This window comes from Natrix helvetica (genome assembly GCF_964273705.1).
Source record: "Natrix helvetica genome assembly, chromosome: W".
NCBI lineage: Eukaryota > Metazoa > Chordata > Lepidosauria > Squamata > Natricidae > Natrix > Natrix helvetica.
The window spans coordinates 76,420,288-76,448,089 of record NC_138555.1 but is presented as its reverse complement, the minus strand read 5'-3'; the positions used below and the strand labels follow the sequence as shown (position 1 = coordinate 76,448,089).

General features: G+C 46.4%; 1 protein-coding gene across 2 annotated transcripts; it reads right to left on the bottom strand.

Annotated features, from left to right (window-relative positions):
• Positions 1-157: 157 nt before the first annotated feature.
• Positions 158-27,416, bottom strand: LOC309400714 (solute carrier family 25 member 35-like). Of its 2 annotated transcripts, none has more exons than XM_081969349.1 (5): positions 26,834-27,416; positions 25,942-26,007; positions 16,573-16,725; positions 8,014-8,148; positions 158-1,732 (listed from the first exon to the last, which is right to left on the bottom strand). In XM_081969349.1, exons 1-5 carry the CDS (start codon positions 27,185-27,187, stop codon positions 1,556-1,558), a joined length of 885 nt encoding a protein of 294 aa, XP_081825475.1. In that variant the 5' UTR covers positions 27,188-27,416; the 3' UTR covers positions 158-1,555. The 2 variants fall into 2 exon arrangements, with proteins under 2 accessions (XP_081825475.1, XP_081825474.1); XM_081969348.1 differs by having other exon boundaries at positions 159-1,732; positions 26,813-27,416.
• Between the last annotated feature and the right edge of the window lie 386 nt (positions 27,417-27,802).

The following is a 27,802-nucleotide window of genomic DNA, read 5'->3' as shown; positions in this document are numbered from 1 at the left end:
GTTTTGCCTTCCTTCCTTCCTTCCTTCCCTCCCTCCCAGCTAACATGGGAGTTAAAGTCAATACATTTTTCCTTTCTTCCTTTCCTCCTTCCCTCCCTCCCAGCTAACATGGGAGTTAAAGTCAATGTTTTTTTTCCTTCCTTCCTTCCTTCCTTCCTTCCTTCCATCCCTCTCCCTCCCCTCCTTCCTTCCTTCCTTCCTTCCTTCCTGCTGCGTCATGTTTATACTTCCCGGTGGCTTTACTGTTGAATTAATAATAAATAAAATAAATAAATAAATGGACTCTGCACAAAGTGGAGGTATCCCAAGAATTGGGAAGGAGGCATGAGAAGTGCCACGTGGTTCAGAGCAGTTCAGGAAGGATGCGCCCAGAATGTGTGAGAGGCCCCGTGGAGAGTGCAGGGGTGTGCAAAATATCAGACGGGATGCACAAGGGATGTGTCCTGGGTCGGGAAGGCTGAGCAAAGATGCAGGATAGATGCCGTGAGGTTGACTTCGCACGCAGAACTTGACGCAGCTAAGGCTGTGTCGCGGTACATGAGTGGCCAGTTGGGGTGGGAGCCCCGGAGGGACGATGGGCTTCGTGTGAGGGGGGGGAGGAGACTTACCTGAACAACTTGCAACTTACCTTTCTGGCTTTGCCGTTGCCGAAGGTGTCGCGGAGTGTTGGAAGGGACAATGACTCGATTGCGATGGTGTGACTAAATTTGGCCACAATTTTTCTCAAATTTCCATTCCCGGTCATATGGGGCCCAGGTTTTGGACACATTCTGTATGTTCGCCCATCTGAGGTATGTCGACTGAAAAACCGTTGCCCCGCTAATGCCCCATTTTACCCCACTGAAAGTTGCAAACAGATCTGATAACTTTTAATAGCACGTGGATATAGATAAGGAGGAAAAACCGGGAGCAAGAAATGCAAACGAGCAGGACGGCGCTCTACCGCCACCTAGAGGCTGGATGAACAGAGGAGCAGGTGAGCCCTACCTGTAGGCCTATTTGGTTGCCGCGGACAACAGTTTGAACTCAGGCTGCCTCTCACCACCTTTACAGAGGCCCTATAGGTTTGCCGACTAGGTAGAAGTGACCCGACAGAGTCCCCCAGAAAGCTTCTTAGGGATTCACCGAGGTAGGTGGGACTTGAAAGCCATTTACCAAGCCGATAGTGGGTCCATCTTCTGCAGTGGAAAAATGGTGGTTCCCTACCAGAATGGGCCAGGTGTGGGCACAAGCTTCAAATTGGGAAGAGCTCCTGCATGATGGTTTGGCTCCTCGGTCCAGAAGTTAGGATTGAGGTATTATTGTTCCGGGCAGGAGAAAGATTTGTGTGTTTATTTTTCTCCTCCCATCCGTAGCGAAGTAGGAAAGGGGACCTAGAGGTGAGAACGGCCGAAAAACAAAGCGCGAGGAATGGGCCACCAACATCTTTTTCTGCCCGTCTGCCGGCGTCGAATCTGTTGAGACTAGCTTGACTGATGGCGACGTCCGGGCTGCTGCCCCGAGGTATGTCGTGACGTGCAAATTGCGGGGGTGGGCGTCCCCTTTACGAGTGGCTTCACTCCTGCGGCCAGCGGAAGTTGACGTGGCGGATCTGATCCCAGAAGAGAAGGCTGAGGATGGTGTGCGGCCCGATGCGGAAGTAAGAAGCCCCTACCCCTTTGTAGGCTCCCCAAAAGCCCTCCGTCCGGATGATTTTGGCCAGGCAATCCAAAAGTCCTTTGTACATCATGCCCTGCCGTATAAGGAAAGCAAACGATGAAGAGAGCAAGCTCACCGATGAATTAAGACCACCCCAATTTTCTCGGGTTACCCCTCGTTTTCAATGTCCCGTTCTCCCAGCCCCCCTGCCTTAGGTTTTGGAAATCTTGCTTCCTTGTTGTTAAATGAAAACTCCTGTTCTGACCTAGGCTTCAGAAAATCACGAAGCAGACTCCTTGTCCCGACAAAACCCCTTTTTATTAAGCTAATGTGAAGTCCTCTCATTCATATCCAGCAGAGTCCCATCAAACAGTCTTTCAAGGGTGAATTGACAACCACAGACCTTATCAGGCTTGGAGAGCTGCCAGGCCGATCTCTTCCAAACGCAAGGCTGTACAAGAAAATACTTGGCAAGGGGTCTCTGAGAGTCACAAACAGATCTTCACACGAATTAAACGAACTAATTGTCTCCTGCAAACTCCCCTCCCCTTTTGCTCCTCTTTTATTCCCTATGGGAGGGGCCATTCCCAATCCACCTGCGCCTTTATTCCCGAGTCAGCTCTTGTTCCTTAACAGTTCCCTTCTCCTGGCAGCTCTGCACATACGCACACCGGGAACAGGCTCCAGCTGTCCTTCTGCCCCACTGATCTCCGACTCCGAAGGCAGCTGATAACTGTCGGACGCCTCTCTGCCTCCGACACAGAGCCCTCATCAGAGCCTTCCCCAGACTCCAGGACTGGCCCATGTTCCTCCCCAACCTTCTCGCTGTCCGAATCTGCTGCCAGCTCCACTGGCCGTTGGCGGGCCACAACAAAACCCATCAGCAGGTTTTTGCAAAAGCATGAGGAGATGAATTCAAGACAGGCACTCCTCGAGTTACAACGGTTCATTTAGTGACATGTTTTGGCAGGGCAGGTACAGTTTGGAAGATTGCAAACGTAAAAAAAGGAGGGAAGGAGAAAGGGTTAACAACGAAGCTGGGTAAAACGGCGAAGCTTTAAAAACGATTGAAATCAAAAATGTTTATCAGAGACATTCGGTTACTCATCCCAGTAACTTCCATCAGTTGAATTTTTTTTAAAAATGGGGAACAACCTCTGCAGTTGGTGTGGCAATAGTTGGTACATTCCAATGACTGTCCCATCTAATTTTTTATTTATTTTGACTGATGAAGTTACTCAAATGAGCAACGAGAAATCTCAGATTAACTTTGGTCCAGTTTTGCCATGATTTTTTAGATATTTTGGGGCCTGGATTATTGAATTTTCATTGACATATTGTCATACATTTTGGGGAGGAAGCCCTGCAGTTTGGCGTGGCAAGAGTTGGTACGTTCCAATGATTCTCTGCTTAACTATTTTTTTTAAAAAATTAATTTGACTGATGGGTGAGTCATGAAACATTTCAGATTAACAAATTCTGGGCCAGTTTTGCAACGAATGGAACCTTTTAAAGGTATTTTTGGCCTGGCTGATTGGATTTTCATTGACGTACAGCGAAGCTGTGGAGTTAAGCCACTTGTCAAAGGCAGCCCTGAAACCAATGGGGTGAATGAGTTAGGTGGAAGTCGTGAGTTGGGTGACCGATTTAATGAACCCAATCTCAGGGAGTCCTTGGCTTACGACGGCAATCGAGCCCAAAATCTCCCTTGCTCAGCGAGACCGTTGTTAAGTGAGTTCCCCCCCCCAATTTTACTACCTTTCTTGCCACATTATTATTATTATTATTATTATTATTATTATTATTATTATTATTATTATTTTGACTTCTTAGTCACCCCCTTTCCCCCAAGGGACTCGGGGCGACGTACACCAGCAGCGGTTACAACGATACAATATGGAGGAGGTAGAACAATAAATAAATAAATTACAATAATTTAAAACAATTAAAAAACCCCAATAATAGTTAAATTTAAAAATTAAAATTAAAAATGCCCAAGAAGTGGAGAAGCTCTAAATTAAGCCAGGCCGGCTAGTCGGAACAGGTGGGTCTTAAGTTTCGTGCGGAAGGAGCGGAGGTCAGTAGTTGTCCTAATGTCTGGGGGGAGGTCATTCCAAAGGGTAGGGCCCATCACAGAGAAGGCCCTACTCCTGGGCGCCGCCCTCTGACAATCTCTGGAGGACGGCACCCGGAGAAGTCCCTCCCTGTGCGAGCGAATAGGTCGCAGGGATGTGTGGGGCAGAACGCGATCCCGCAGGTAACTAGGCCCTGTGCCATGGAGCGCTTTAAAGATGGTAACTAACACCTTGAAGCGCACCTGGTAGGCCACAGGAAGCCAGTGCAGCTCGCGCAGGAGAGGTGTTATATGGGAGAACCTCATTCTCCCCATAATTGCCCGCGCGGCTGCATTCTGGACCAACTGCAATCTCCGGGCGCACCTCAAGGGGAGCCCCATGTAGAGAGTTGTTAAGTGAGTCACTGCAGTTGTTAAGTGAGCAACACAGTTGTTAAGTGAATCTGGCTTCCCCATTGACATGGGAGGCTGTAACAGTCCTCCATGTTTTTCTTCCCCCAAGAGGCAACTGGACTTTCTGGTTTTCCTTTGAAGACGTTTGCCTTCTCATCCAAGAAGCTTCTTCAATTCTATAATCTTCAGAACTGAAGAAGCTTCTTACTGTGTTACCCTGAAAATATGACCTACCCCGAAAGTACCCGTATTTTTCAGGCTATAAGACGCACCAAGAACTCGAAGAGGCAAGTAAGAAAAAGTGTTTGTCTTCCCCGGCCTCTAGGAAAACTATGCAGGTGGAAAACGGGCCCTTTTTCGCCAAAACGGAGGCGTTTTTGCCTTCCCCCAGCCCTGTTGAAGTCTGCAGAGTGCAGGCTTCAGCAGAGTGCTGCTGGGGGCAAGCAAAAACACCTCCGTTTTTCACAAAAGTGGGATGCGAGGCGGGGCTTCGGGAGGCCAAAAATGGCTGTATTCGGTGTATAAGACGCACCAACATTTCCACACCCTGTTGGGGCGGAAAAGGTGCGTCTTATACTCCGTAAAATACGGTAAGTCCTAGCTTGATTTTTACATGGTGCCCAATATAAGCCCTACTGCTCCAAAATAAGCCCTATTAATAAGAGCCCGCCCACTCCAGAGTGCACAGGTAAAAAAGCTAGGATGGGGATGGGGAGCTGCCCTACTACTTACCGTATTTTTCAGAATATAAGACGCGTCGGAGTATAAGACTCACAAGGTTTTTGAAGAGGCAAATTAAAAAAAAAAGTTTTTGCACTCTGCAGACCTCTTTTTTTTTCCAAAAAAGGGCATGAATAGCCTTTAGGAGGCTTGTACAGTGCTCTTGGGGATGGGGTGGCCCAAAAATGAGCAAAAAAACTGCCAGTGTTTTGTGAAAACGGGCCCTTTTTTGTCAAACAAAAGGGCATGAATAGCCTTTAAGCGGTTTATAGAATGATCCTGGGGGCTGGGCAAAACTGAGCCAAAAACGGCCCATTTCTCGCTCATTTCTGCCCTCCCCAGCCCCCAGGAGCACTCTATAAGTCTCCTAAAGACTCTGCATGGCCATTTTGGTGAAGGAGCGGGGTTTCAGGAGGCACAAAATGCTGTATTCAATGTATAAGATGCACCCAGATTTTCAACCTCTTTTTTTGAGGGGGAAAAAGGTGCATCTGATACTTCGAAAAATACAGTACTTTCGGACAGTTGAAGCCAGGCCTCTCGCACTCCATATGGACCCATTTCTTCTGCAGTCGGCAAGGCTTCCCTGATCCAGAGTTCTGTTATCGGTTGCAGAGGCCTTCGGGAAAGCCTTGCTGGCTTGCAGAAAAAGTTCCTGAAGGCCTCTTGATGGTGAAAAGGAGGCCAGGGGCAATGCACAAGTGAGGAGAGTCAGTGGACGACATCCCCCCCCTCCCCGCCCCCCAAATAAGACCTGGTGCCTTTTTTGGTGGCAAAACAAATATAAGACAAGGTCTTATTTTCGGGGGGAAATGGATAGACGAGAAGCGAAAAGTCTTCGAGGAAAAACCAAGGAAGTACATGTTGTCTCTTGAAAAAGGCACCTTTGAGACATGACCTGGAGGAATGAGTGGAGCTGGCAGGAGATTTGGGCAGTGAGGAGGTTGGGGAGGAACATGGGCCAGTCCTGGAGTCTGGGGAAGGCTCTGATGAGGGCACTGCGTCGGAGGCAGAGATGGGGCCTTCTGACAGTTATCAGCACACTTTGGAGCCAGACGTCAGTGAGGAAGATGAACAGCTGCAGCCTGTTGTGGCCCAGCAGGATCCGGTTGAGCTGCTGATGGACTCGGATAGGGAGGAACCATATGAGTCCGCCCTGGACGATGTGGAGGACCCTGGGCAGGGTTCAGACTCAGAGCAGGGACCAGAGAGGCTGGTTGGCCACCAGGAGGCGCCTGAGGCATGGAGCAGTGGGGAGGATCAAAGGCAGTTTGGCCCTGATGCTAGATTGAGAAGGGCTGAGAAACGGTAGCAGCAACTCCGTAGGCAGACTCACAGAAGATGATTAAGCACAGGTGGTTGTGGATTGGCCCCTCCCAAGAGAGATTATAGGTGAGGCGTTGGGAGGGGACATTTGCAGGAAACAACCGCTCGAATTAGTAGTTAAGAAAATCTATGTACTAGCCGTGTCTGCTTGTTTGGACTACCTGCGTTGCTTCATTTGAATTATCTGGGTTGCTCTACTGAACGTGAGTTGTCTGGGCCCTCAGACAAAGGATTCGTTATCTCAGTAATTAAACAATGGCAAACAGCCAAGCCTGTGTTCTGGTTTATTCACAGGCGTGTGTGTGTGTGTGTGTGTTCAGAACAGCAGCCTGTTCCCAGTGTGCGCATGCAGAGTTGCCAGACGAAGGGAACAGCGGAAGAACAGGGGTCGACTTGGGAGTAAGGCCACAGGTGGACGATATATGGCCCCTCCCAAAGAGGAGCAAAAGGGGAGTGGAGTTTGCAGGAGACTATTACTTCGCTTCATTGGGTCGTGACCTTCAGAGGCTCCTTTGAAGATGTCAGCCTGGCAACTCTCCAAGCCAGAGAAGAGCCGTGACTGTAAATCCTCCCTCGAAAGACTTTGCTGGATGTGAATGAGAGGAATTCACAGTAATATAATAAAAAGGATTTTTTTGTCAGGACAAGGAGTCTGCTTCTTGGTTTGGGCCAGCCTAGGTCAGAACAACTGAGAATCGCCCTAAGCCAGGGGTGTCCAAACTTTTTTCAAAGAGGGCCAGATTGGATGAAGTGAACATGCTGGAGGGCCGAACATTTTTCCGAACATTCTTTGAACAATTACAATTAAATGCAAATGAATTATTTTATGCCAAGTTAATTGCAAATGGCATACTTTTCATTTCATAACATTAAGATCAACTGACAGCTGAGTTTTCACAATGTATGCATTTTTTCCCTGAAGACTCGTGTTTAGTACATTCAGATGCTTTCTTTTCCTCTTTCCCTCTTACTTGTCTATCCTTCCTTCCACCCTCCCTTCCTCCTTCCCTTCCTTCCTGCCTCCCTTCCAGTTCCCTCCTTCCTCTTTCCTCCTGCCTGCCTTCTTTCCCTCCTGCTTATCTATGCTTCCTTCCTTGCACCTCCCTCCCTTCTGCCTGCCTTCTTTCCTCTTTCCCTATCCTCCTATCCTTCCTTTCTCCCTCCCTCCTTCCCTGCCTCCCTTCCAGTTCCATCCTTCCCTCCTTCCTTCTGCCTCCTTCCTGCCTGCTTGCCTTCTTTCCTCTTTCCCTCCAGCGTGTCTGCTTTTCTTTCCTTCCTTCCACCTCCCTTCTGCCCTCCTGCTTTCTTTCCTCTTTCCCTCTTGCTTGTCTATCCTTACTCCCTCCTCCCCTCCTTCCCTTCCTTCCTGCCTCCCTTCCAGTTCCATCCTTCCCTTCCTTCTGCCTTCCTGCCTTCTTTCTTCTCTCTCCTGCTTGTCTGCTTTTCCTGTGTGTGCGCGCGTGCGAAAAAGAGGTGGTGGGAGAGAAATTTGAAAGGTCTTCTGCTTTCGGAACTCGGAAATACCCCCCCCCCCACTCCCATTTTCCTCCAGCGAGCACGGAGCTTGACGGAGGCGAAGTGTGAGCGCGCGCGCGAAAAAGAGGTGGTGGGAGAGAAATTTGAAAGGTCTTCTGCTTGCCGTGGGCGGGCCGCATTTACATAGAGCAGGGAGGGCTGTTAAAGGGCCGTATTAAACCGCCCCCCGGGCCGCAAATGGGCCGCGGACCGGACTTTGGACATGCCTGCCCTAAGCCTTTAAATGAATGGTTATAAGTCAAGGAATGTTCTGTGTTCCCATCTTTTTCTTTCGTCTGTCCCGGCTTGGCTTCCTCCACATCTTCTCCCTTCTTCCTATTTCCTACCTGGCCATCGGGTCCAACCGGTTGGTTGTAAAGGCGGGTGCTGGCCACGTCAAAGGGTGTCATGGCGATGGCCACAATGAAGCTACTCATCATCCCGGCGCACAAGGCAATCAACCAGCTGTCTTTGGGGAAGATCTGGAGGGAGAGGAGGGGACAAAAGTTAGCGAAGTTACGGCCAGCTTGGGCGGAGATCAGCAACCCAGATCCAATCAGAGGATCGATCCGCTTGAGGAATGCATCTTTTTTTTTTTTAATGAAAACATAATTCTCTGGTTTTGGATGTGAAAAGAATGGGGTGGGGTGGGGGGGAGACTCCCACCCGGAGAAACAGCTAGATGGGATATAGAAACATTAAAAAAAAAAAAACCCAATGGGACAAAAGGACACCATGAGCCATCAAGTCTACCCTGAGTTTTTTGTTCATTTTTTTTCTTTTTAATGCACACATTTGTTATTTTTTTATTATTACTTTTTATTTGTATTTGTTTTATTATTATTTTTGTATTTGTTTTGGATGATAGACGTGTGTTTATCGCAGGTGTGTTTAAACTCTTGTTACTGAGGACTAACCACGCCATCTTCGTTGGAGGTTGGTCCCATGATTTCACGACCTTTTTTTTGTGAAGGCAAAGGGCCTGGGTAGACTCGCCATTAAGTAAGGCGAAAACATCCCAGAATTCTCTTCCCAGTAGGGAACATGACTGGTTTATTCATTCTGTAGCAGTGACGTGCGGTGACGTTTATGACTGGTGAGGCTGGTGACGTCATCAAACCACGTGGTTGCTCCAATCGCAGGGGCGCAGCCCAAACGGAGAAATTTCTTCAGCTCCAGCCTCAATCAGCGCAGCCGCGGTCCCCTTCATCTTGCCTCAGGAAGGAGGGGAATGGGACCACGTGTGCAGGGGAAGGGGATTGCGGCTCTGCTAATCTGAGGCTGTGCGCTGAGGAGCCGCCTGCACAGGTGGTCCCATTCCCCTTGCAAGGATCCCGGGCTCGCCCAATGCAAAAAATGCCTGGGTACCCTGTTTCCCCGAAAATACAACCTGTCCTGCGCTCACTGACCTAGCGTTATCCCGAAAGCGCCAAGTTACAGGAGCCGGGGGTGGGGGGAGCGCTCACGTTGCTTGCCGCCTTCGGTATACCGCTAGGTTGGGGAGTGGGGTTCTGTCGGGCCAGAGGGGAGAGTTGCCGGGAAACTCTCCAGCCGGGAAAAGCGCCATTCACTGACCTCAGCAGCCGCCCCGCAAATCCCCTCTCCAGCCGGGAAAAGCGCCATTCACTGACCTCAGCAGCCGCCCCGCAAATCCCCTCTCCAGCGGGAAAAGCGCCATTCACTGACCTCAGCAGCCGCCCCGCAAATCCCCTCTCCAGCCGGGAAAAGCGCCATTCACTGACCTCAGCAGCCGCCCCGCAAATCCCCTCTCCAGCCGGGAAAAGCGCCATTCACTGACCTCAGCAGCCGCCCCGCAAATCCCCTCTCCAGCCGGGAAAAGCGCCATTCACTGACCTCAGCAGCCGCCCCGCAAATCCCCTCTCCAGCGGGAAAAGCGCCATTCACTGACCTCAGCAGCCGCCCCGCAAATCCCCTCTCCAGCCGGGAAAAGCGCCATTCACTGACCTCAGCAGCCGCCCCGCAAATCCCCTCTCCAGCCGGGAAAAGCGCCATTCACTGACCTCAGCAGCCGCCCCGCAAATCCCCTCTCCAGCGGGAAAAGCGCCATTCACTGACCTCAGCAGCCGCCCCGCAAATCCCCTCTCCAGCCGGGAAAAGCGCCATTCACTGACCTCAGCAGCCGCCCCGCAAATCCCCTCTCCAGCCGGGAAAAGCGCCATTCACTGACCTCAGCAGCCGCCCCGCAAATCCCCTCTCCAGCCGGGAGAAGCGCCATTCACTGACCTCAGCAGCCGCCCCGCAAATCCCCTCTCCAGCCGGGAAAAGCGCCATTCACTGACCTCAGCAGCCGCCCCGCAAATCCCCTCTCCAGCCGGGAAAAGCGCCATTCACTGACCTCAGCAGCCGCCCCGCAAATCCCCTCTCCAGCCGGGAAAAGCGCCATTCACCAAGCCCTTGCGCAGCTGTCCCAGGCGACCGCTGCTGGCTGCTGCTGCCCGCCGCCGCCCCGCTCCGCTCCGTGCATAACTTCCAAACTCCAAAACTTCCAGCATCGGCCGCTCTAGGAGTGCTCTCTATGGTGGGCCGGCTGCTGGACAGAGAGTTTTCCGGACAGTCTTCCAGCAGCCGGCCCACCATAGAGAGCACTCCTAGAGCGGCCGATGCTGGAAGTTTTGGAGTTTGGAAGTTATGCACGGAGCGGAGCGGCGGGGCGGCGGGCGGCGGCGGGCAGCAGCAGCCAGCGGCGGTCACCTGGGAGAGCTGCGCAAGGGCTTGGTGAATGGCGCTTTTCCCGGCTGGAGAGGGGATTTGCCGGGCGGCTGCTCAGGTCAGTGAATGGTGCTTTTCCCAGCTAGAGAGGGGATTTTCCGGGCGGCTGCTCGTGAGCATAGTTACCTCATGGCTACTTCGCCCCTGAGGCTGTGCCCGGCTCTTCGGGAGCCAGTTCACAAGAGAGCAGCCGCCCGGCAACTCTCCCCTCTGGCCGGACAGAACGCCACTCCCCAACCTAGCGGTATATTGAAGGCGGCAAGCAACGTGAGCGCTCCCCCCACCCCCGGCTCCTGTAACTTGGTACTTTCGGGATAACGCTAGGTCAGTGAGCGCAGGACAGGTTGTATTTTCGGAGAAACATGGTACTTAGGCATTTTTTGCATTGGGCGAGCCTGTGATCCTTGCAAGGGAAATGGGACCACGTGTGCAGGAGGCTCCTCAGCACACAGCCTCAGATTAGCAGAGCCGCGATCCCCTTCCCCTGCACACGTGGTCCCATTCCCCTCCTTCCTGAGGCAAGATGAAGGGGACCGCGGCTGCGCTGATTGAGGCTGGAGCTGAGGAGCCTCCTGCACACGTGGTCCCATTCCCCTTGCAAGGATCCTGGGCTCGCCCGATGTAAAAAATGGTGAGATCGGCACACTTGGGGCTGCTGCTGAGATGTCCAGGGAGGCTAAACCAAGCCGCGCGCCTCTCCCAGCCACTTTCACGGCTTCCTGGAGTAATTCTTTTTTATTTTCATGACGAGAGTGGTGAGGCTCCGCCTCCCCTGCCTCCCCTGACTGCACGTCACTGTTCTGTAGCAAATAAATCATAGCTCTTCCCTAAACCTACCATAGCTTGTTTCATACCCCACAAGAAAAGAACATTACGCCTTAGGACTGAGAGTCTCAACCTATTCTATTCTATTCTATTCTATTCTATTCTATTCTATTCTATTCCAATACATCCCATTCCACTCCAATGCATTCCATATTTTCTATCCTATCCTATCCCATCCCATCGCATTCCATTCCACTGCAGTGCATTCCATATTTTCTATTCTATCCTATCCTATCCTATCCCATCCCATCACATTCCATTCCACTCCAGTGCATTCCATATTTTCTATTCTATCCTATCCTATCCCATCCCATTGCATTCCATTCCACTCCAGTGCATTCCAGATTTTCTATTCTATCCTATTCTATCCTATTCTATCCTATTCTATCCTATTCTATCCTATTCTATCCTATTCTATCCTATTCCATCCCATCGCATTCCATTCCACTCCAGTACATTCCATATTTTCTATCCTATCCTATCCTATCCTATTCTATTCTATTCTATTCTATTCTATTCTATCCCATCCCATTGCATTCCATTCCACTCCAGTGCATTCCATATTTTCTATTCTATCCTATCCTATCCTATCCCATCCCATCCCATCGCATTCCATTCCACTCCAGTGCATTCCATATTTTCTATTCTATTCTATCCTATCCCATCCCATCCCATTCCACTCCAGTGCATTCCATATTTTCTATTCCATCCTATCCTATCCCATCCCATCCCATCCCATTCCACTCCAGTGCATTCCATATTTTCTATTCTATTCTATCCTATCCCATCCCATCGCATTCCATTCCACTGCAGTGCATTCCATATTTTCTATTCTATCCTATCCTATCCCATCCCATCGCATTCCATTCCACTCCAGTGCATTCCATATTTTCTATCCTATCCTATCCTATCCCATCCCATCGCATTCCATTCCACTGCAGTGCATTCCATATTTTCTATTCTATCCTATCCTATCCCATTCCATTCCACTCCAGTGCATTCCATATTTTCTATTCTATCCTATCCTATCCCATCCCATCGCATTCCATTCCACTCCAGTGCATTCCATATTTTCTATCCTATCCTATCCTATCCTATCCTATCCTATCCTATCCTATCCCATCGCATTCCATTCCACTGCAGTGCATTCCATATTTTCTATTCTATCCTATCCTATCCCATCCCATCGCATTCCATTCCACTCCAGTGCATTCCATATTTTCTATCCTATCCTATCCTATCCCATCCCATCGCATTCCATTCCACTGCAGTGCATTCCATATTTTCTATTCTATCCTATCCTATCCCATTCCATTCCACTCCAGTGCATTCCATATTTTCTATTCTATCCTATCCTATCCTATCCTATCCTATCCCATCGCATTCCATTCCACTCCAGTACATTCCATATTTTCTATCCTATCCTATCCTATCCTATCCCATCCCATTGCATTCCATTCCACTACAGTGCATTCCATATTTTCTATCCTATCCTATCCTATCCTATCCCATCCCATTGCATTCCATTCCACTCCAGTGCATTCCATATTTTCTATTCTATCCTATCCCATCCCATCCCATTCCACTCCAGTGCATTCCATATTTTCTATTCTATTCTATTCTATTCTAGCCTATCCCATCCCATCCCACTCCAGTGCATTCCATATTTTCCATTCTATCCTATCCTATCCCATCCCATCGCATTCCATTCCACACCAGTGCATTCCCTATTTTCTATTCTATTCTATTCTATTCTAGCCTATCCCATCCCATCCCATTCCACTCCAGTGCATTCAATATTTTCCATTCTATCCTATTCTATCCTATCCTATCCCATCCCATCGCATTCCATTCCACACCAGTGCATTCCATATTTTCTATTCTATCCTATCCCATCCCATCCCATCGCATTCCATTCCACTCCAGTGCATTCCATATTTTCTATTCTATCCTATCCTATCCTATCCCTTTCCATCGCATTCCATTCCACTCTAGTGCATTCCAGATTTTCTATTCTATTCTATTTTATTCTATTCTATTCTATCCTATCCCATCCCATTGCATTCCATTCCACTCCAGTGCATTCCATATTTTCTATTCTATTCTATCCTATCCCATCCCATTGCATTCCATTCCACTCCAGTGCATTCCATATTTTCTATTCTATTCTATTCTAGCCTATCCCATCCCATCCCATCCCACTCCAGTGCATTCCATATTTTCCATTCTATCCTATTCTATCCTATCCTATCCCATCCCATCCCATCTCATCCCATTCCACTCCAGTGCATTCCATATTTTCTATTCTATTCTATCTTATCCTATCCTCTGTTTTATTCTATATTGTCTACTCGATTCTGCCTGCAAATCAGCAGTTTGAACTCATATATTTTGTCTCTTCTGCCATGACCAGCCTAAATTTAGCAGCCTTGGAATAAAGGGTCAGTTGATGCCTTATATTCAGGCAGAAAAAAGAGCTACAAATCCACCTTCTTAAGCTCCAGTGCTGTATTAATAGCCATTGGATTAGAAACAGGTTTAATACTCAAGAGTTGGAGAACATACCGAGGAAGTGACCATACATTTGGCAAGAAAACAGAATATATTTGGGTGTTGCTCCATAATTTTATTTAGTTTAGATTAGTTTTCTCCTGCCTTTATTATTTTTTTTTGTAAGTTAACTCAGGGCAATGAACATACCTAATACTCCTTCCTCCGCCTATTTTCACCACCACAACAATTATGTAAGGTGAGCTGAGCTAAGAGGGAGAATGACTGGCTCAAAGTCACCCAGTTGGCTTTCATTCCTAAGGTGGAACTAGAACTCACAGTCTCCTGGTGATTGGCCCAAGTTCACCCAATTGGCTTTCATTCCTAAGGTGGAACTAGAACTCACAGCCTCCTGGTGATTGGCCCAAGGTCACCCAGCCGGATTCCATGCCTAAGGCAGGAATAGAACTCTGAGTCTGCTGATGATTGGTCCAAGGTCACCCAGTTGGCTTTCATTCCTAAGGTGGAACTAGAACTCACAGTCTCCTGGTGATTGACCCAAGGTCACCCAGCTGGCTTCCATGCCTAAAACGGAACTAGAACTCACGGTTTCCAGCTTGGGGCCTTAACGATCGAGACCAAAATCAAATGCATATCCCAATTTTACTTCTCTCTTGGATCCCAGATTTATGTCTAAGGTTTACAGAGTTGGAAGAGATCTTGTAGGCCATCTAGCCCAACTCCCGCTTAAGAGACCCTACACCATTTCTGACAGATGGCAGTCTAGTCTCTTCTTGAAAGCTTCCGGTGATGAAGCTCCCACAACTTCTGAAGGCAATCTTCTGTTCTATTGGTTGATTGTACTGTCAGAAAATTTCTCCTCATTTCTAGGTTGAATCTCTCCTTGTTCAGTTTCCATCCATTATTCCTTCTCTGGCCTTCAGGTGCTTTGGGGAATCGCCTGACACTCTCCTCTCTATGGCAGCCCCTCAAAGATTGGAACCCTGCTATTGTATCTCCCCTGGTCTATCTCTTCACTATACTAGCCATGCCCAGTTCCTGCAACTGTTCATTGTATGTTTTAGTCCCCAGTCCCCTAATCATCCTGGTTGCTCTTCTCTACACTCTTTCGAGAATCTCAACATCTTTTTTTACAGTGTGGTGACCAAAACTGGATGCATTTTTTCCAGTGACGTGCGGTGAGGTTTATGGCTGGTGAGGCACTGACACAGTGGTGGGTTTCAAATATTTTTAGACTTGTGGACTTCAACTCCCAGAATTCCACAGCCAGGCATGCTCAGTTCCGATTGAAAACGACAGCATTTGTTTCTCTCTCCCTTCCTCCCCCTCTCTCAAACACACACACACACACACACACACACACAAGTTGGATTGGACTATTTCTCCTACCCCCTTCCCTCTCTCACTCACTCTCAAACAAACATACACACACACAAAAGTTGGATTGGATATCTTTTCCAGTGGCTTGAAAGCAGCTCCTCTGCCATCCCCCCCATTCCCTTGCTGCCTTCCTCAAACACCTCCACCATTGCAAATGCAGCCTGCTGTCTGGGTGGGAAATGCCTGGAACGCAATAAAGCCCACCCACTCACCTCCTGCTGGCAGGCTGGGGTGAGAGGAGAGGCAGAGAAGCCGGAGGGGAGCCGATCTGAGCCTTCCAAAAGAAAGAGGCTGGGGGAAAGTGTGTGTGCTACAGCATGGCTCTTTGCCTGGCTTCCATGGATGACTCTGCTTAACTGTTAAAAAAAGCCTCTAAAAAAGCGCCCTCTACTATGAGGCAGGAGAACTGCATGCCTCACCTACGTCAGAAATTTTTAGGCTTTTAACCCTTGCTTAACTCTGCTCGAGTGATCATAAAACGCCTAAAGTCAGACTAGATGAGGCATGCAGTTCTCCTGCCTCATAGTAGAGGGCACTTTTTTAGAGGCTTTTTTTTAACAGTTAAGCAGAGTCATCCACGGTGAGGCAGCAACTAGCTCAGCTTTTTCCTTTTACATTTTTCTTTTCTTTTCATGATGAGAGCGGTGAGGCTGTGCCTCCCTTGCCTCACCTGACTGCACTTCACTGCATTATTCTAAGTGTAGTCTTACTAAGGCTTTATAGAGTGGTAGTATCTCGCTTGATCTTGATTGGATCCCTCTGTTAATGCAACTTAGGATTGCATTGGCTTCTTTGACTGCCGGCTCATATTTAATTGGTTCTCCACTAATTTTTAATTTTAATTTTATTGAATTTATAGACCACTCCCTCTCCCCAAAGGGACTCGGGGCGGTGTACAGACCACAAATAAAACAATATACAAAACTTAAATATTTATAAATACCCATTAAAACAAATTAAGTGATAGGCTGTACAGTATAGTTAAAAATTAAAACAACCTAAAAAATCTATCCCTAAAGATTTAGGCTAGAGTGGGACACAAAAACTACAGTTAGGCCAGGCCAGCTAAGTTGAACAGGTGGGTCTTAAGTTTCTTACGGAAGGAGCGGAGATCGGTCGTTATTCTAATGTCGGGGGGGAGGTCATTCCAGAGGGTTGGGCCCATCACAGAGAAGGCCCTACTCCTGGGCGTCGCCCGCTGGCACTGCCTAGTGGACGGCACCCACTAAGACTCCAAGATCTTTCTCACAGTTACTGCTATGAAGCCTGGTTTCACCCAGGCTATAGGTGTACTTGTTTTTTTTCCTGCCAAAGTGTAGGACTTTACTTTCCTCTACACTGAATTTCATTTTGTTAGATATCATCAAATCTTATCAGACTCTGGATCCGCCCTGCCAAATGCAAAGTTTTCTATTGCAACTCCTGTAGGTTTTTCAAACAAGCAAAGGAAACCATCGTACCTCGAGGTTGTTCAAGAACTGTTTGGAAAAGGAGAAGGTTGATAGCTGCGTGGATGAACCCACCATGACTCGGGGCATGGAAGAAATGGCTCCACGCCACAGCCCTAAGACGCCGTGTTCTTTGTGGATCCCCCATAGCGCATGGAACATTCCCTACACAAACAGAAAAGGACCCATAACGTTTAGGAGCATCAACGTCTATAATCCTCATCGCACTCAACCAGTTGAAAGTCATCAATTGAAATAGTTGGACCCTTTCGAAAAATTTGGGTTACAATGTGGAATTGGCTAAGTGGGAAAAACTTTGGATATTTAATCAGAAACTAACATTGGCTACGGCGTATAAAGAAAATCTTTATAAGATGTTCTACAGATGGCATCTCCCCCCAGCACGGCTCTCCAAAATATTCAACAATCTGGCCCCAAATTGTTGGAAGTGTAAAAAAACACCAGGCACTTTCTATCATATGTGGTGGACGCGCAACGAGGCAAAAAAATATTGGAAAATGATTCAATCATGGTTAGAACAAATGGTGGGAGAACAAATGATGTTTAAACCAGAAACTTTTCTCCTAGGCATAATACCGGAGGGGTTCAAGAAAGATACACTTTATCTAATTATACATATACTAACTGCAGCGCGCATAACCTATGCACAGTATTGGAAAAAAGAAAATACACCATCAGAGCTAGATATAATCCGAAAAGTGTTGGCCTGTGCAGAAGCAGATAGGCTCCCTCTTGAACTTAAAAATAAAGGGGAATCAGAATATTTTGAGATATGGAATAGATTTTATGATTGGTATAAGACAAGATGACAAGACTGGAACAAATGTATATATTGTGATTGGACAGAAGGACAGACAATGTATTAAGTCGATTAATTGTTAATGGTTGAAACTAGCTGTATATAATGTGAATGTATGGTCACTCCGACTCCGCGGTATTGCATTGTTTTAAATGTAAAAATAATAAAAATATATATATATTTTAAAAGAAATAGTTGGACCCTTTGAAGTAAGGAGTGAGCCGGATTTGAACTCTTCTTGACTTGAAAAGACCATCCTGGGGGGTGCCATGAAAGAAATCATTTTGTCCCCAGGACATAGAACACTAAACACAGAATAATGGGGTTGTAAGGGACCTTGGAGAGCTTCTAGTCCAACCTCCTGCTCAACCGGGTAGCCGATCCCATTTCAGACAAACGGCTATCCAGACTCTTCTTCAAAACCTACAGCGATGGAGCACCCACTACTTCCAGAGGCAAGGAGTTCCACCGATTGACAGTTCTCACTGTCAGGGAATTTCTCCTTAGTTCTAGATTGGCTCTCTCTTTAATGATCTTCCCTCAGGTGCTTTGGAAAAGGAAGACATAAAGAAGGAAGGAAGGAAGGAAGGAAGGAAGGAAGGAAGGAAGGAAGGAAGGAAGGAAGGAAGGAAGGAAGGAAGGAAGGAAGAAACGCAAACATCTTCTAAAATCATCCCATACGGTCATCATCTAAAAAAGCAGGATTCTCACCCCCAGTCCGATTTCTACAAACAAGTCTAGTTTCGTTGCAATTCTTGACCGGCTAAGCCCTACGTCAAATGTTCTCTCTCGTTCAAGAAAAACGCACACATCTATATTCAACCCTCTATTTAGTGACCGTTCGAAGTTAAGACGCCATTTTGAAAAGTGACCCGTGACCGGTTTTTTTTTCACGCTTACAACCACTGCAGCATCCCCAGGTTCACCTGATCAAAATCCAGACGCTTGGCAACTGGCATGTATCTATGACGGTTGCGGTGTCCTGGGGTCATGTGATCGTTATGTGCTAGCAATAGCACTTAGACTTAAGTGGTATATACAACCCTCTCTAAGCAGTTTTACAGATTCAGCCTATTGCCCGGAACAATTTGGCTCCTCATTTTACCCACCTCGGAAGGATAGAAGGCTGAGTCAACCTTGAGCAGGTCAGGATCAAACTCCTGGCAATGGGCAGAGTTAGCAGTAGCGCTTAGGCTTATATACCACTTCACAGTGCTTTACAACCCTCTCTGAGCAGTTTAGAGAGTCAGCCTATTGCCCCCAACAATCTGGGTCCTCATTTTACCCCCCCTCGGAAGGATGGAAGGCTGAGTCAACCTTGAGCCTGATGAGATTTGAACTGTCAAATTGCAGGCAACCGCAGAAGTAGCCTGCGGTACTGTACTCTAACCACTGCGCCACCGTGGCTCAGTGGAGAAAACCAGATTCACTCAGCAACCGTGTCCCTCCATTAACAACGGAAGAGATTCACTTAACAAATGTGGCAAGGAAGGTCATAAAACGGGGCAAAAAAAAAATCATTTAACACATGCCTCGCTTAGCGACCAAAATTTCGGGCTCAATAGCGGTTGTAATTTGAAGACTACACAAATTTGCAAAGGTACAAAGTAGGGACTCCGGGTGGAAGGCCCGCCCTTACTCAATCCTTCCGTCCCACGAGAGAACATTATACACAAATCTTTTCCTGGGTAAATCTTACTTACTTCTTACACTAACCCGGCAACCGGAGATTTCCAGCGTCGAGTTTTGAGAGCAGAGTATTAGTAAGAGATTAGAAGCTGCACATTTTTAAAGATCCGGGAAGGTATGTAGTCAATCTACCTCCCTATTCGCTAGGGCAGGCTGGCATTTTTCCAAGCTCCGGGTCAGGAATAATCAGGGATTGGGTAGAGATGCTGCAGAATCTCCTAGACTTAACCTGGTTTGCCTCGGAAATGGTCCCAAATCAGACTGAGGCAGCTTGCTTTCTGGTGGAGATCTTTTAACGTAATTATATTGTTTTACACCACAAATTCCATTTCTATATTGAACAGTGTGTTTTCTAGGTATCCAACGTGTTAAAATATAAACATCATTATCATCATTGTAATCACGTACATATAGACATATGTGCAATAATATCAATCGTTATTGAAAAGGATACTGTCTTTCATTATAATATCAATTATATAACCATCAAAATATTTACTGATCATTTTCTCCTTCTCGTGGAGTCCATATTTCACATAAATCCATTCATCTAACCTCTGTACTTGTCAGCTAATCCTTTGTAGAAAAGTTCCCATGCCACAAAATATTCCGAATCTTCCTTTTCTTTGATTTTTAAGGTTAACCTAGCCATTTATTTATTTATGATTTTAATTGAAAAGACAGTGCCGTGTCAGGATAACAATTACAAAGAAAGCAAAACCCAAGAAAAGTTGATAGTAAATCTTAACACACAAGCTAATAACAATAAAAATAATATGACAGTAGTTATAGTAGTTTGACCAAAAAAAGAAAAGAAAAGAAAACCTTTTAACTAAATTTCTACTTACATTAGCCTATTTACAAATTCCCCCTTACTATAGTTATTGTTTTCTACATCTTTATTTTCCATACTAACAATTATTGACATTCGTAAACTTATTTCCCCTCTTGTTTCTATCCATTCATAAAATTTATCCCATGCTCAATAATATTCCGAGTCTTCTTTATCTTTGATTTTTAAGGTTAACCTATCCATTTCTGCAGATTCCATAATTTTTTGATTGTGTTATCATCTGTATGGGTTTCTATGTTTTTCCAGTATTGTGCGTATACAATTCTTGGCTGCTATTAGAAAATGTAAAATTAAATCTGTGTCACCTTTATTATAATTTTCGGGAAGCATGCCCAAAAGGAATGTCTCAGGTTTCAAGTCTATGTATTGTTTTGTCATAGTTTCAAGCCATTTGTGTATTCCCCCCCCCCCCCTTTTGGGACATGTGGTGGAGATCTTTTAAATGGCCATCTGATTTCCTCATTCTACTTCCAAGCAAGGCAATGCAAGAATATTTGCTATAGATTGGAGAACAGTATTACCTCCAAAGATGATTGCTTACTATTTACTGAGCTGAGATTTAAAAGCAACTGATAGCCCAAAGGAAAATTAACTTCGCAAAAAAATATTGAATAAGGATTAAAAAAAACTGGTTAGAGGAAATGGTAAAACAACAAAGAGTTAAAACTGGAGCTATTTCTATTAGGCATGTTAACAGGGAAATATAACAAAAAAACCCACCCAATATTTAATGCTACGTGTAATAACGGGGGCCAGAATTGTATATGCTCAAAATTGGGAAAATGGAAATATTCCCTTTGAGGAAATGATAATAAAGAAAATATTAGACTGCGCTGAGATGGATAGGTTGACAATGGAAATTAAAGACAAAGGAGAAACAGAATACTATTTAATTTGGGATATATGGTATAATTGGCTTGGTAGTAGATGCAAAGATTAGAAAACTAATAATGAAAGACAATTAATGAATTAGAAATTAGAAATAAGTGTAAATATAATGAAAGATCAAGAATATTAGATATAATAGTATATAACGGTAAGATGCAAAATGTAAAAAATATCTAAAATACATAATATATATGTGTGTATATGTATGTGTGTGTGTGTGTGTATGTATGTATGTATATAGATAGATGGATGGATGGATGGATGGATGGATAGATGATAGATAGATAGATAGATAGATAGATAGATAGATAGATAGATAGGTAGGTCTTGGCATATTCGGGTCTTTTCCCATGTAGGATTGAGAGTATCTTGGCGATGTTCCGATGAGGTCACACTCGCCATCTTCAGGCTGGTGCCTTTGGCTTCCTGCTTGTGCGAGCTTTGCGGACTTGTGGACTTCGACTCCCAGAATTCCTGAGGGAACTATGACCCCTTTATGACTTGTGGACTTCGACTCCCAGAATTCCTGAGGGAACTATGACCCCTTTATGACTTGTGGACTTTGACTCCCAGAATTCCTGAGGGAACTATGACCCCGTTATGACTTGTGGACTTCGACTCCCAGAATTCCTGAGGGAACTATGACCCCTTTATGACTTGTGGACTTCGACTCCCAGAATTCATGAGGGAACTATGACCCCTTTATGACTTGTGGACTTCGACTCCCAGAATTCATGAGGGAACTATGACCCTTTTATGACTTGTGGACTTCAACTCCCAGAATTTCTGAGGGAACTATGACCCTTTTATGACTTGTGGACTTCAACTCCCAGAATTCCTGAGGGAACTATGACCCTTTTATGACTTGTGGATTTCGGCTCCCAGAATTCCTGAGGGACCCTTTTATGACTTGAGGACTTCGACTCCCAGAATTCCTGAGGGAACTATGACCCTTTTATGACTTGTGGATTTCGGCTCCCAGAATTCCTGAGGGACCCTTTTATGACTTGTGGACTTCGACTCCCAGAATTCCTGAGGGAACTATGACCCTTTAATGACTTGTAGACTTCAACTCCCAGAATTCCTGAGGGAACTATGACCCTTTTATGACTTGTGGACTTCAACTCCCAGAATTCCTGAGGGAACTATGACCCTTTTATGACTTGTGGATTTCAGCTCCCAGAATTCCTGAGGGAATTATGACCCTTTAATGACTTGTAGACTTCAACTCCCAGAATTCCTGAGGGAACTATGACCCTTTTATGACTTGTGGACTTCAACTCCCAGAATTCCTGAGGGAACTATGACCCTTTTATGACTTGTGGATTTCGGCTCCCAGAATTCCTGAGGGAACTATGACCCTTTTAATGACTTGTGGACTTCGACTCCCAGAATTCCTGAGGGAATTATGACCCTTTAATGACTTGTAGACTTCAACTCCCAGAATTCCTGAGGGAATTATGACCCTTTTATGACTTGTGGACTTCAACTCCCAGAATTCTGGGAGTTGAAGTCCACCAGTCATAAAGGGACTATAATTCCCCACCTGGGAAATAAGACCAAACTGAACCACTTAATCACTAGGTCAAATTTAGGTATTTTTTTAAACGGGGAGGGTGTAGTTTATAGACAATGCTTTAATTGCTCTTTCAAAGACCCAAATGGAAGTTAAAAACTGGCCAGGATATCTGGTTACAAGTAGTGAGCTCGACTTACAACAGTTCATTTAGTGACCGTTCAAAGTTACCATGGCACTGAAAATCAGGGACTTATATAACTGATCTTCACAGGTACAACTTTTGCAGCATCCCCATGATCATCGGCAGCGTCCTCGGGTTGCAACCTTCTGACAAGCAAAGTCATTGGGGAAGCCAAATTCACTTAACAACCACGTTACTAACTTAGCAACTGCAGTGATTCACTTAACAACGGTGGCAAGAAATGTCGCAAAATGGAGCAAAACACATGTAACAAATTCTCCCTTAACAACATGTCTAGTTGAATGAAAAGGACTAGGGGAGACAGGATAGCAGTGTTCCAATATCTCAGGGGTTGCCACAAAGAAGAGGGAGTCAAACTATTTTCCAAGGCACCTGAGGGTAGAACAAGAAGCAGTGGGTGGAAACTAATCAGGAGAGAAGCAATTTAGAACTGAGGAGAAATTTCCTGACAGTTAGAACAATTAATCAGTGGAATAGCTTGCCTCCAGAAGTTGTGAATGCTCCAACACTCGAAGTTTTAAAGAAGATGTTGGATAGCCGTTTGTCTGAAGTGGTGTAGGTTTTCCTGCCTAAGCAGGGGGTTGGACTAGAAGACCTCCGAGGTACCCTCCAACTCTGTTATTCTATTATATTCTAACATAAATTTTGAGCTCAGTTAGGGTTGTAAGAGGAGGACTACCTGCATTTTCTTTCTCTACAGATCGACCTTGACTTAACAGTCATTTATTTTGTAATCCTTCAAAGTTACAACAACCCTGAAAAAAAGTCACGTATGACCGTTATGACACTTAACAACCACTGCAGCACAAAATTCAGAGGCTTGGCCACCGGTTCATAGTTATGACGGTGGCCGGGTTCAAGGGATCATCTTTTGTGGCCTCTGGACAAAGCAAAGCCAATGGGAGAAACCAGATTCACGTCACAACTGTGTGCTAACTTAACAACCGCAGTGATTTGCTTACAGCTTTGGCAACAAAAGGTCGTAAAAGGGGAGAAAACTCCCTTCACAGCGGCCTCGTATAGCGACAGATATTTTGGGCCCTCAATTGTAGGTTGTAAGTCAAGGAGTATCTATATAATAAAATGATTCGTCTTTAAGGGGCCCAGAGACCCGTGTTGTTTTTCTTTAGGTATGCAACTTGGGAGCGCAAACGATGAGATTTATGGAGGCATCTTTGGATAATACTGGGAAGGAGGCCAGTGCAAAACTGTGCTCAGTTCTGAATCAGTGATGCAGGAAGGACTATTTCATGGAGAGGTACTTTTCCGTCGTTTCAATTTTGAAAAGGCCTCTAGAGCACAGAATAATCGGGCTGGAAGGGACCTCGGAGGTCTTCTAGCCCAACCCCCTGCTAAAGCAAGAGACCCCGTATCAATCTGGCCAAATGTTTGTTAGGTCCCTTCTTAAAAATCCCCAGTGATGGAGCAGTTCACAACTTCCAAAGATAAGGTTCTGACCTAGGCTTCCCCAAAAAAGCACGAGGCAGAGTCCTGGTCCCGATAAAACCCCTTTTTATTAAACGAATGTGAATCCCTCTCATTCCCATTCAGCAAAGGCCTGGCAGGCAAACAGTCTTTCAAAGGAATATTTCTGACCACGGACCTTATCTATCTTGGAAAGCTGTCCTGTAAATATTTTCCAAACGCAAGGAATGCAAGGAAAGACCGGGCGCAGAGTCTCTCAGATTCACGGACAGATCTTCACACTCCTGAAACGAATCTAATGACCGAACGAAGGAATTGTTTCCTGCAAAAGCCCACTCCCCTTTCGCTCCTCTTTTATGTCCTATGGGAGGGGACAATCACCTTCCACCTGTGACTTTACTCCCAAGTCTACCCTGATTTCTGAGCTGTTCTTTTTTTTTGCAACTCTGGGCATGCGCACACTGGGAACAGGCTCCAGCTGTTCCTCTGCCTCACTGCTGTCTAGCTCGGAAGGCAGCTGATCACTGCCAGACGGCCTTAGCCCCGTCTCTGCCTTGGACGCAGAGTCCTCGTCTGAGCCTTTCCCAGCCTACAGGACCGGCCCATGCGTCTCCCCAACCTCCTCTCTGTCCAACTCGACTGCCAGCTCCAATGGCTGCTGGCAGGCCACAAGAGATGAGCTGTTCCATTGATAACCTGTTCTCACTGTCAAGAAATATCTCCTTAGTTCTAGGTTTGAGCTCTCTTTAACGAACTTCCACCCGTTACTTCTTCTTCTTCTTTTTTTTTTTGGAATAACTTTTTATTTTATTTTATAGTATATAAAAATTCCAACTTCAATTGAACAGCGTGTCGTCTAGGTGCAACTCATTTTAAGAAGTAATATTCAAAATGTTTACAGCCATATTCATCGCATTTATATCAATATATATTAATACCAAGGATAGTCACACTATTTGTTTCACCGATTTAACCCGTCTTCCATGGAGCACTGATTCTTTCATATATTTCCCCGTTTCCAGCTCCTGTTTTTGTCAGCTAGCCATTGATAAAATAAATCCCAAGTCAAAACTAAAAATAAAATTCAGTTTCTTTCTTTTCCTTAATTGTAAGTGTTGGTTTGTCCATTTCTCCACATTCTAGTATTTTTCTAATCACATCTTCTTTTGTTGGGATCTCTTTACTTTTCCACTGTTGTGCAAATACTATTCTCGCTGTCGTCAATACATGTGAAATCAGATATACGTTCCCTTCCTTTCACCCATTACTTCTTATCCTGCCCTCGGGCGTTTTGAAGAATAGGTCAACCCTCTCTTCTCTACGACAGTATGGGAAGACTGCCATCAAATCACCCGTAGTCCTTCTCTTCAGATTAACAGACTTGGAAGGGACCTTATAGGTCATCTAGTCCAACCCCCCCCCCCCCGCCCAAGCAGGAGACTCTACACCACTTCTGACAGCTGGCAGTCCAGTCTCTTCTCGAAATCCTCCAGGGATGAAGCTCCCACATCTTCTGAAGGCAACTTCTGTTCCATCGGTTGTTTGCTCTCACTGTTAGAAAGTTTTTCCTTATTTCTAGGTTGAATCTCTCCTTGATAAGTTTCCATCCCTTATTCCTTGTCTGGCCTTCAGGTGCTTTGGAGAATAGCTTGACCTCCTCTTCTCTGTAGTAGCCCCTCAAATATTGGAACACTGCTATCCTGTCTCCCCTGGTTCTTCTCTTCGTTAGAATAGCCATGCCCAGTTCCTATAACCATTCTTCGTTAGACTTGATTTACAGTCATGAGGACCAGAATCTTAATTTCTTTCTTTAAATTTTTTTTTAAATAATTCCAGAGGCTCTCTAAGGAGAAAGGCTAAGAAAGACCCCTTTTGAAAACCGTGCAAGTTTGCTGACCAGTAATTTACGGCGAGATCCCGAGGAATCAAAAGTTCTGCAAATTACAACTTTCTCTTGATAAAGCTACAGGGTACGTTCTGCTTACCTGGTGCTGATATTGGTGTCCTACAGCAATCTCAGAAGCTGACTGGGCTTGGAGATGAGTCTTCACCTGGAAAGAGGATTGGAGAAATGTCACTTTCCTAAGAAACAACACGTCAGGAAGATGCATTTAAAAATGTTGATTTATGTTTCTCCCACCAATGCTTTACTCCCTTCTGAAGCAGTGTTTTCATTCTAGTAACCAGAGCAGGTGAAAGGCTTGTGTTCAAACTGGAGGCTTGCAAGAAGAGACTGGACTACCATCTGTCAGAAGTGGTGTGGGAGGGGGGAGGGTTGGACTAGATGACCTACAAGGTCCCTTCCAACTCTGTTAATCTGAAAGTTGCTTTTAAGCCAGAGGAAGGACGTTCTCACACAGTCAGTGAAAAACCAGCCCAGTAGCAAATCTGGCTCTTGTAAACAGTACAATGCGAAAAAGAAGCAACGAGGAAGCCCATTTACACAGCAGTTAGAATGCAGCAACCACAGGCTAAATCATGCTCACTCCAGGAGTTCAATCCTGACCAGCTCAAGGTGGTCTCAGCCTTCCATCCTTCCGAGGTCAGTAAAATGAGGACCCCGATTGTTGGGGGGGGGGCATAGGCTGACTCTGTAAAACCGCTTAGAGAGGGCTATAAAAGCACTGTGAAGCGGTATATAAGGCTGAGCGCTATCAGGAAATATTTGTGGTGACTGCTGCGTTTTTTGCTTTAAAAAAAAATAAAGGCCACATTGGATTTATTGGCAGAATTCATGCTTTATCCCTGGATTCTGAAAGGCAGAATTCCACCCGGCATCTCTGGATTCCAGACAGAAATGACTTGGGGGCAATTTCTCTCTTATTCTACGGTAATGCTTCTGGGGTTAAGACCCACCAGATACAGGGGGCTGCTCACAATGGCACTTGTGGCGCCCGCCAAAGCTCCTGCCAGGGTGGCCCGCGCCAGGCTGACTTGTCCGTCCTGGGTGTGGATGTAGCCCTCCGATTCCGCGATCCCGTAGGTGCCCAAGCGGATGCCGTTAAAACCAAACTGGTAGAAGAGGGCCGGGGACAGTCCTCGCTGGAGAGCTGCCAACCCGTCGACCCGTCCGATGGTGTAGAAGGCGTGGAAGACATTCCGGTAATGGCGGGTGTAGGTGCCGGGAGCGCGGAGCTCCCCCTGGAGCTGCATCCGGGTCTTCACCACTTCCAGGGGGTTGGTGAAGAGGCAGGCCCCACAGGCAGCCACACCACTGAGAAGGAAGTCCATTACGGGTGGGTCAAAGGGTGGATGTTTGGTCAAGGGAGCTAGAAGAGGAGAAACTACGGAGGTCAGAGTAACCCAAGACCTTTCGAAAGGAGGAGGAGAAGAAGCCAAGAAGATGAAGGTTGAAGGATCTAAGGGGGCACGGAAGGAGGACCTACCCCAGGTTCTCAAAGGACCTACCCCAGGTTCTCAAAGGACCAACCTAGGTTCTCAAAGGACCAACCTAGGTTCTCAAAGGACCTACCCCAGGTTCTCAAAGGACATACACCAGGTTCTCAAAGCACCTACACCAGGTTCTCGGAAGGCCAGAAGAAGCACTTCTGTGAAGGATGGAGGGTGAAAAAGAGGAAGGAAGATGGAAGGTCAAGTGGAGGGGAGAAGGGCCACTATGACAGAGACAATCTTGCTGCCACCACCATCATCATCATCATCCAGAAGAAGGTGAGGAAGAAAGCTGTGTTACCATCAGGGGGTGTTACCATCAGGGGGTGTCCCCGGGGGTCCCTCTTTCCCCCAGCCGGGGAGAGGAAGAGCAGGAGGCAAAGGGGAGAACCACGAGAAGGCGAAAGCCAGGATCCCAAGAAACCCAGGTAAGCCGCGAAGCTGCCAGAGAAGAAG